The following is a 10,833-nucleotide window of genomic DNA, read 5'->3' on the forward strand; positions in this document are numbered from 1 at the left end:
ATGGCTGACGATCCGCCACGTAACGAAGGTGGAGGTGCCGGTATAAGGCCATGTCACAATAGTCCGCGGAGGCTTGCTCATCTTGCAAGGCCTCCCAGAGGTGCAAGACAAACGGAGATGAAAACCGGACTCTTGCAATTGTTATATGCTAACCCTTTTACAGGTTTGTCACATGAAGATCCTTACAACCATTTGGTCAAATTCTATGAAATTGCCGGTTCACTTGGTGCTCCTGAAGCGGAGGAGGAAGCGGTGTTCATGAGAATGTTTCCACATTCATTGATAGGAAAGGCCAAAGATTGGTACCTTGATTTACCAGCTCAAGTCATGACAAATTGGAATACTTTGGAAGAGAAGTTTCTTGATCGGTTCTTTCCACATCATAAATTCATGGAGTCAAAAACATCAATTGCGGTGTTTTCTCAAGGCTCCAATGAGACTCTATGTGAAGCATGGGATCGATACAAAGCAATGCTGCGTAAATGCCCTAATCATGGATTTGATGAACTAACCCAAATTCATATTTTTAGAAATGGTCTTTTGCAGGATTCAAAGCTCCTTTTAGATGCAACAGCAGGTGGTTCTCTTTTATCATTAAGTGCTGCAGATGCTACGACTATCATTGAAAAAATGTCACTTAGTGATCGACAAAGTGAACGCAGCAAAACTCAAAGGAAGCCTGAGATTCTTGAACTTGATACTTCAGATGCTATGTTAGCTCAAAACAAGCTTCTTACTAACACGGTGGAAGAACTATCAAAACAAATGTCTAAGATAATCACCTTACAAGAAGGATCGGGGAAAGCAAAGCAAGTAGCATCGTGTGAATTATGCACCGGAGATCATCCAACTGGTCATTGTCCTCCATCTCATGAAGAGGTGAACTTCATGGCAAATCAACAAAGACAAAGTCAGTATCCGAATAATGCTGGCTATCAAAGGGGAAACAACTCAAACTATGGTCAAGGTTGGAGACAAGATGTTGGCTCATCAAATAGGCAAAGACAATATGAAAGCTACAGTCAACCACCGGTACAACAAACTCAAAATTCAAATTTGGAAGAAGCTTTGAGATCATTCATAGAGATGCAGACCAAACAGAATCAACAACAAAATTTGATGAATCAACAACAAAATCAGTTTGTGCAAGAAACTCAAGTCTACCAAAGAGGCAATGATGCGGTGTTAAGAAATCTTGAGACTCAGATTGGTCAAATAGCAAAAGAAATGGCCAATAACAAAAATCAAGGAGGATCATTTGCAGCCAACACCGAACCGAATCCAAAAGAACAATGCAAGTCAATTACAACAAGAAGCGGTAAGGAAGTTGGCAAGGGAATAGGTGATAATTTGAGGAAGGAAGAGGAGGTTATGAGACGAGTAGATGAAGAGGAGGAAGGAGAAAGTGAGAATGAAGCAGAAAAGAATAAAACGGAAGAATTAGTTGAAAAAGAAAAAAATGAAAAAACAGAAAAAAATGAAAATATTACAGAGAAGGAGGTTGAAGTGAGAAAAGAAAAGAGTAGTTTACCTCAACATCTGCCATATCCACATGCTCCATCAAAGAAGGATAAAGAAAGGCAGTATGCAAGGTTTATGGATATCTTTAAAAGATTGCAAATCAACATTCCATTTTCCGAAGCCTTGGAGCAGATGCCAACATATGCAAAATTCATGAAAGAAATCCTTACCAAGAAGAGAAGGTACAATGATGATGAAGTTATTCAACTTGATGCAAGCTGTAGTGCCATTATTCAACGAACTCTTCCGACAAAAGAAAAAGATCCGGGGAGAGTCACGTTGCCGGTTACCATTGGTAATGTGAATGTTGGAAAAGCCCTTATTGATTTAGGGTCAAGCATCAATCTTATTCCTTTATCGGTGATTAAACGGGTTGGTGGTCTTGACATCACACGTACAAGAATGACATTGCAACTTGCTGATAAATCCATCACTCGTCCGTCGGGAATGGCTGAAGATGTTCTTGTAAAAGTTGATAAGTTTATGTTCCCTATAGACTTTGTGGTGATGGACATTGAAGAGGATGATGATGTTCCATTAATTCTTGGAAGGCCGTTCATGAAAACAGCTCGTATGATGATTGATATTGATGACGGGGTGATGAAAGTTCGAGTTCAAGATGAGGAGGTTAGTTTTAATTTGTGGGAAGCTATGAAGCATCCACATGAGAAAGATATGTGCTTCAAACTTGATGCAACTGAAGAAGCCATATTAGATGTAAGAAAGCAAGCACATAGACCTTCATCTCTTGAACAGGCCTTGACAGATGCTTTCGAAGCACTTGACCCCGAGAAAGAAGAAGAGATTGAGGACTTCTTGAAGCAACTTGATGCTTTTGAAGAATTACCTCAACCTGAAGTAGTGATTGACGAGTTGAAGGAGGATGGAAAGCCGGTCGAAGTAAAACTTGAGCTGAAAACATTACCATCACACCTCAAGTATGTTTTCCTTGGGGATGACAATCAAAAACCAGTAATAATCAGCAGTTCTCTATCAAAAGGTGAAGAAGAAAGTCTGATTCAAGTGCTGAAAAAACAACAAAGAAGCAATAGGATGGGCATTATCCGACTTAAAAGGTATTAGTCCATCTTATTGTATGCATAGTATCATGATGGAGGATGATTATAAACCAGTTGCACAACCCCAACGTCGTTTGAATCCAACAATGAAGGAGGTTGTAAGAAAAGAAGTGGTGAAATTACTTGAAGCTGGTATGATTTATCCGATTTCCGACAGTGCTTGGGTTAGTCCGGTCCAGGTGGTCCCAAAGAAAGGTGGGATGACGGTAATCACAAATGACAAGAATGAGTTGATACCATCAAGAACAGTCACAGGTTGGCGGATGTGTATAGACTACCGGAGACTCAACAAAGCAACCAGAAAAGATCATTTTCCATTACCATTCATGGATCAAATGTTAGAAAGGTTGTCAGGTCAAGAATTCTATTGCTTTTTGGATGGTTATTCGGGGTACAATCAGATTTCAGTCAACCCCGAGGATCATGAAAAAACAGCTTTCACATGTCCTTTCGGTGTTTTCGCTTATAGAAGAATGCCTTTCGGATTGTGCAATGCACCAGCAACATTTCAACGGTGTATGCAAGCAATTTTTTCTGACTTGATAGAGAAATGCATCGAAGTGTTCATGGATGATTTCTCCGTGTTCGGTCCGTCTTTCCAACATTGCTTGAAGAATTTGGACACCGTACTGAAGCGGTGTGTTGAAACGAATCTGGTTCTTAATTGGGAGAAGTGTCATTTCATGGTGACCGAAGGTATTGTTCTTGGTCACAAGATCTCTTCCAAGGGTATTGAAGTGGATAAAGCAAAGGTGGAGGTCATTGAAAAGCTCCCTCCTCCGGTAAATGTCAAAGGAATCAGAAGTTTTCTAGGTCATGCCGGTTTCTACCGAAGATTCATCAAAGATTTTTCCAAAATTGCCAAACCATTAAGCAATCTGCTTAACAAAGGTACGTCTTTTAAAATTGATGATGAATGTTTACTTGCTTTTAATAAATTGAAAGAAAGATTGGTGACTGCACCCATAATCATAGCACCCGATTGGAAACTTGAATTTGAATTGATGTGTGATGCTAGTGATTATGCAGTTGGTGCAGTCCTTGGACAAAGAAAGAACAAAATTTTTCATGCTATACACTATGCAAGCAAAGTATTAAATGATGCACAAGTTAACTATGCAACAACCGAGAAAGAATTGCTTGCTATAGTGTATGCACTTGAGAAATTTCGTTCTTATTTGATTGGTTCAAAGATTGTTGTGTACACTGACCATGCAGCTATCAAGTATTTGATTACAAAAGCTGATTCTAAGCCGAGACTCATTCGGTGGATGCTTTTATTACAAGAGTTTGATCTTGAGATCAAAGATAAAAAGGGAACAGAAAACTTGGTAGCTGATCACTTATCGAGACTTATAAACAATGAGGTGACCAAACATGAACGTGAGGTTCTTGACGAATTCCCCGATGAAAAACTGCTTATGGTGCAAGAAAGGCCATGGTTTGCTGATATGGCTAATTTCAAAGCATCCGGATTAATACCGGATGATTTCAATTGGCACCAAAAGAAAAAGTTCCTCCGTGAAGCAAATCAATATGTTTGGGATGATCCTTATTTGTTTAAAATTGGAGCAGACAACTTGTTGAGTTGATGTGTTACAAAAGAGGAAGCCACAAGCATCATGTGGCATTGTCATAACTCACCATATGGAGGCCATTATAATGGAGAGAGAACAGCAGCAAAAATTTTGCAGTCAGGATTCTTTTGGCCGAGTTTGTTCAAAGACACTTATGAACATACTCGGAGATGTGATAACTGTCAAAGAATTGGTGGAATTTCAAGGCGTAATGAAATGCCACTTCAAAACATGCATGTTGTTGAAGTATTTGATTGCTGGGGTATTGATTTTGTTGGCCCTTTTCCATCATCATTTTCAAATGAATACATTCTTGTGGCAGTAGATTATGTGTCTAAGTGGGTGGAAGCAATTGCGTCACCAAAAGCCGATGGCAAAACGGTGATAAAATTTCTAAAAAGAAACATTTTCACTCGTTTTGGAACTCCTCGTGTGCTTATTAGTGATGGAGGGTCACATTTTTGTAATTCTCAACTAGCCAAAGCACTTGAGCATTATGGAGTCAAGCACAAAGTAGCATCGCCATACCATCCTCAGACCAACGGACAAGCAGAAGTTTCGAATCGTGAAATAAAGAAAATTCTGGAAAAAACTGTGTCCGCATCAAGAAAAGATTGGTCATTAAAGTTAGACGAGGCATTATGGGCATATCGAACTGCTTTCAAAGCACCAATAGGCCTTACACCTTTTCAGATGGTATATGGTAAGGCATGTCATCTTCCGGTCGAACTAGAACATAAAGCCTATTGGGCTTTGAAATTTTTGAATTTTGATGAAAGCCAAGCCGGAGAGCAAAGAAAAGTTCAGCTTCAACAGTTGGATGAATTGAGATGCCAAGCTTATGAATCTTCTAAGCTGTACAAAGAGAAGGTCAAAAGCTATCATGATAAACGGCTTGTCAACAAAGAATTCAGGCCAGGCCAAATGGTTTTGCTTTTCAACTCAAGATTGAAGTTATTTCCGGGAAAGCTTAAATCCAAATGGTCCGGTCCTTTCAAAATCCGTGAAGTGAAACCATATGGTGCAGTTGTGTTGGAAGATCCAGCTACCAATGACACATGGACTGTGAATGGTCAAAGATTGAAGCTCTATTTTGGTGGTGAATTTGATCGTAGCACTACCAAAATCCCACTTTCCGATCCTTGAAGCTCCAAAAAGAACGTCGAGCTAATGACGTAAAACAAGCGCTTGTTGGGAGGCAACCCAATTTTGTAAGTATTTATGAGTTTTAGCATGCATTAAACACTTTTGTTATGAAGGAAGCAAGTTGGCCAGACACAGCAGGCCAATTATGCAGAAATTTTTTTTTTGATGTGTGTTCGCTAAGCGAATAATCCATTCGCTAAGCGAACAGTGCGAAATCTGCAGTTTTTAAATTGAGTGACAGCTGGCCATTTTTGGCCACCTCACATGCCACCTCACTCCCCACTTCCACAAAATCAGAGGGGAGTACGAATCTCACCCCTTTCAACCCTAATTCCACTTTTCTAACTCCCTCTTCTCACAAAATTCTCAAAACCACCATCTCCATCCTTCACCATCTCAAATCTAAGACAACACTCACTACCCCATTCATTTCTGCTTTCAGTTTGTACATCTCCATCACTCAGGTATGCAGAATTTTAACTTCAATTTCCAATTTTTTTTCATTTTTGTTCATAGTGAAAGATGCATGCTATTGTGGGTAGAAAGATGCATGATTGTATAGATAGTTTGAAAATTTTGATGAAATTGTGGGTAGTCATGTATGTTCTTCCATGAATTAGGGTACACAAATTTACATCTCTTCATGTTGAATTTCTTTTTGACAAATTGTGAACAATTAACTTGCTTTTGAATTGTGTAATTTTGTTCACACATGCTACAAATTTGTTTCAAAAGATTGAATTTGTCAACCCTAACTCCAACCCTTTGTGTGTGCATAGTTGTGGTTTGCCAAAATGTAAATCCTTGTGTTATATATTACTTCAAAAAACCCGAAAATTTTCGATAAATTGAACTGTGAAAAGTTGAAATTCATGCTCTGTAATATGAATTATCTAATATTCTGAGCAAAAGACTTATGTGGTTTTTCGAAGTAATTTCAGGAATGGCACCAAAAAGACCCGCAGCTAGCACCGGAAAGAAGCAAAAGACTGGGGCAAGTTCATCGCACACAGCCTTTGACCCCAGCAGGTTTCGTGGACCGGAGCAATTTGAGCGGTACCAAATACTTGAAAAGAAAAAGATTTGGAATGAAAGGAAATTCGAGATTTTTGAGCATGGAAGCTATGAGAAGTTTGCAACAATCATCAATGATAGGCGTTGGGGTAGAATTATTGACCCACCAAAATATTTCAACACTACCTTTGTGAGAGAATTTTATGCAAATGCTTACCCATCTGAGGGTGAGCCATTCTCTTTCACCACTATGGTACGCGGAAAAACCATCCGTTTTGACCGAAATGCCATCAATGAGTATCTTGGCAACCCTTTCACCCTACCCGCCCATGAAACTTTGTGTGATTTTCAGAAGCAAAGAGCCCGCAAGACTTGGGACATTGACACCATGCGAAGAAAACTTCTTAGGCCTAACCATGACTTCGTATATGGCACAACCAACAAACCTTTGAGGGCCCTTAGAGATGATATGCGCACCTTCACCCTACTCCTTTTCCTACTTGTTTTATATAACATCCAACCTAATTCTCACACTTCTGATGCTGTCATGAATATACTTGGCCTCATTCATTACATAAATGAAGGCCTTGAAGTGGATTTGGCCGGTATCATCTCTGGTTGGATGAAAGAGATTACCTTGTGTGGCCACCCTGACAAAAACCTCAAGTCCACTGCTGTGAGATCTGACAGTCCTTTGGGTTTCCCGTGCTTAATTATGGGATTGTGTACGGCTAATAGGATACACATTCCTGAAATTGGACGTGAGGAGATTGGGAAGATTGATGATAATTATGTGGATCGGTACTGCAAACCGAAGAAAAGAAGAGCTGCACAACAACCACCACCACCCCCACCACCCCAGGCCTCCACCTCTGCTGTTCAGGATCAGAATTTTTATAACCATTTTACTTATTTGTATGATCAGAATGATGCAGGGTATAGAGCCATGAGTGCAATGCAGCAATCTTTCTATAATCAGCACACCGGGCAGTCGGTGATGACACCACAAGATTTCGAAGCCTATGTTGCATGGCCTGAGGTCAGGCCTACTTTTCTCGGAGGGGGTAATGTAGCAGATGCTGAAGCTGCTAGTGAAGGAGACAATGCAAGTGAAGAAGAAGCTGGTTCTGATGCATCTATGCAAGAAGGAGATGAAAGTGATGCTGGTTCCGAATCTGGTTCGGAAGCCGGTTCTGAATCCGAGTGAAGAAAGCAAGGAGATGGCTGAAAAGCTCGCCAAAATGAGTGAACTTTAAAAAGCTTTCAGTCATTTAATGTTTAAGTTTAAGTAGTTTATCTTTTGTGGAACATGTGGAAGTATGAATGTGTGTCACTTGTTTTGTGTTTTGTTGTGAACATATGATGAATGTTTGAAGTTTAATGCATGATAATTAGTAATTTAATATAGTAGTATGGTAGTCTAGTAATGTGAAATATTGTGATTAGCATTTTGAAGAACAAGCTCACATATGTTTGAAATTGAAAGATAGGTTTGTGATAAATCAATGTGTTGAGCATGATAGTTGATTTGTAGAGATATATGTCAATCTTCTTTGATTAGTGTTCAAAATAGGCTTAGAAACTTAACATGTTTTTGAAATGTGTTACTTGTCCTAAGATGATTCTCACTATTTTTGTTGAACATGATTGAAACTTGTGTTATCCAATCTAGCTGGGTGAGAATGTGTGAACTTTCCATTGTTTACATAAATATGAGAGTGCCGGCAATTGTGTATGCTCATTTGATTTTAGCTTAATCTTGCTGTCACTAATGTGTTTGATGTTGTGGATATGATCAAGGCCTTGTTTCTTTTTGAGTGATAACCACTTAGCCAAATTTAACCTACCCTGTGAGATAGTGATCTTTTGTGTCCCCATTTGAGCCTTAAAATTTGAAATTTGTTTGTTTTATAAACCCTGAAACCGAAAGAAAAGAAAAACAACTACTCTACCCTTGTCTTAGGATAGGAGAGCAAGTGTATTTTTATAAGGGTTATTTGATAAGATTCAAGTTGGGGAGAAGTAGGTTGAAAAATAGATAAATAAATTGGTTGAAAAAGGTAGTGTTGTGGTGATTGAAAAAGAAAAGAAAATATGTGAAAAAATAAAAGAGTTGCTTGACACAATTGAAAGTCAAAAGGAAATGAGAAAAGAAAACAAAATTTTGTGAAAAGTGTCAAAACAAAAGAATCACCACAAATGGAAATAGGGGGAAAAAGAAAGGGAGTGAATGAATCATGAGATGAATTTTGCAGATTTTGTGCTCTCTTATCCTTGAGGCTTTTTGAATCCATAGAAAAACAATGAATTTTTGTAGCCCAGCCCCATTACAAGCTTGATAAAGTCCTTAGTGATCCACAACTGATAGCATGTTTTGTGATTTTGCTTGGATAAATGTTTGAATTGAATTGTTGCATGCACATTGCTTGGATTGAGTTAAACACTTACCCTTGAGAGAAATAATTGTGAGAAATTTGAGATAACACTTGAGTCTTGATTGTTTGATAAGAATGTTGAGAATTTTGCTTAGGCATAGGAATCATTTCATGATCATGCTTTGTTTTCTTTGAATGTTTTGGGAACTAGTCTTTGAGATGACATTGCTTTACTTGTGCTCTGAGATTTTGAAAACTTTGATTGATTACAAACCCACTCTTTTGAATGAATTGTGAGCTAGTTAAAATACCTTTTGTTTGAGGACAAACAAAGTCCTAAGTTGGGGAGATTTGATAAGTGCTAAATATTAGTTAAAATACATGTTTAAAAAGCACTTATTGAATGAATTGTGATAACAAATCCTTGGAATATAAATCACTTTTGATGTAAATATAGTATGTACTAAGAAATTGTGCAAGAATTATCAAATCCAACCATTTTGTTAGGTTCATGCTGATACTAAGAAAAGAAACAAAATTTTGAAGCATTCGCTGCAGCGAGCATGCAGCGAACAAAGGCCGGGAGTTCAGGGTACTTGGCGAACACCCAGCGAACCTGCAGCGAACAAACTCGCTACAGCGAGCATGCAGCGAACAAAGGCAGTGAGTCCAGGGTACTTGGCGAAGCACCAGCGAGCATGCAGCGAATAAGCTCGCTGCAGCGAACACTTAGCGAGCAAAGGATGAGTCACAGCTAAATACACGTGTCAGCAAACCTCTTCAACTAAGCAACTTCTTCGCGTAGCGAACACGGATTCGCGTAGCGAATAGGCCTATTTCAGAAATCTATAAATAGCATTTCAGATCATTTTGTAAAATATCAAGTTAGTTAATACCAGATAGAAAAAACACTATTTTCATAGATATATCCTGTTAGTGAGGTTTTGAAGGTGGATTCCACACAACTTGAGAAATCAAGCCCAATGGTTTTTCAATCCTTCTCATCTTCACTCTTTTGTAAGTTTATCATGGCTATTCATAGCTAAATCTCTTTTGTTGGGATTGGATGTAATTGAATTATGATCATGAATCTAGTTTAACTTTGCTATATGTGTTTTATTTATCAATCAATATTAGTGATGTCCTTGTTTTCATGCTTTTATTAAAAGATTTAAATGATATAGACATATGTTATTTGAATCAAAGGTAGGATAATCACTTGTTAAAGTTCAAAGTTTAGACATAGATCTTGAGCTTTAATAGTCACTTAAAGTATTAGAGCTTAATGCTATTTTATCGATTAATGATTCGAGACATCGGAAAGTTAATAGATACAATAGATTTCAAGACATATTCCGGACACGGATATGATCAACGAGTAATACGTGACGATATTGATTTATAAATGAAATATATATATCAATAGTTAACTGATACATGTGAATGATTTGATGGAATCCAATTCCAACAAGTTTTTATCTCAAAAGTTTATCACACACTTTTATCGCAATTTTATGTTACGAAACCAAATCGAAACAAACCCATACTTAGAATCATGGAATTTGTGTATTTACAATTGATATCACACTAGTCCCTGTGGATACGATATAACGAAAATACTTGCTTTTGTACTTTCATCAGTAGGGCGGGAAGTGGAAACACCTAAGAACTCTTGAATTAAAATGGGAAATATAGATGATGTAGCTCCAGTTACTTTGGAAATTGTAAGATCTTTGGCACAAGAAAGAAGAGTTCATCCATATCATCTTGCCTTAGTTCTGATTTATATAATTTTTTAAGAATACTGAGTCAGGTTCTTTTCTTACTCTTATTGAATAGAACAACGAGCCAAACCTTACGATCTCTTCCCGAGCCAAACATGAATCTTTCAATTCATTTGGCTTTCACACTCAATTCCTTATAGGAAAATTCCCTATCTTTATTATCGAATGAACCTATCCTCTTTTCTCTATTTCTAAAAAACTTGACAATTACCGATACAAGACCAAAATGTTTGGAGACTCTTCTGACGAAACAAATTATTGTCAGCAAAGTTGTTTACAGAACACAAAAGACCACTAGTTCGGGCTTTTGAACAATTTCATATACTATTTTATTGTG

At 38.0% G+C, this 10,833-nt stretch overlaps 1 protein-coding gene across 1 annotated transcript; it reads left to right on the forward strand.

The window, feature by feature from the left end:
- Window positions 1-2,604, forward strand: LOC123896466. The gene is made up of 2 exons (XM_045946846.1): window positions 1-1,405; window positions 1,493-2,604. The coding sequence occupies exons 1-2, from the start codon at window positions 1-3 to the stop codon at window positions 2,602-2,604; spliced, it is 2,517 nt and encodes an 838-aa protein (XP_045802802.1).
- The last annotated feature ends 8,229 nt before the right edge of the window (window positions 2,605-10,833 follow it).

Source organism: Trifolium pratense, linkage group LG7 (assembly GCF_020283565.1).
Source record: "Trifolium pratense cultivar HEN17-A07 linkage group LG7, ARS_RC_1.1, whole genome shotgun sequence".
Taxonomy (NCBI): Eukaryota; Viridiplantae; Streptophyta; class Magnoliopsida; order Fabales; family Fabaceae; genus Trifolium; species Trifolium pratense.

Coding starts and splice junctions, on each gene's coding strand:
- LOC123896466 (XM_045946846.1), top strand. CDS start 1: ATGGCTGACGATCCGCCACGTAACGAAGGTGGAGGTGCCGGTATAAGG. Junction 1,406..1,492: donor TGAAGAGGAGGAAGGAGAAA/GTGAGAATGAAG, acceptor AAAATATTACAG/AGAAGGAGGTTGAAGTGAGA.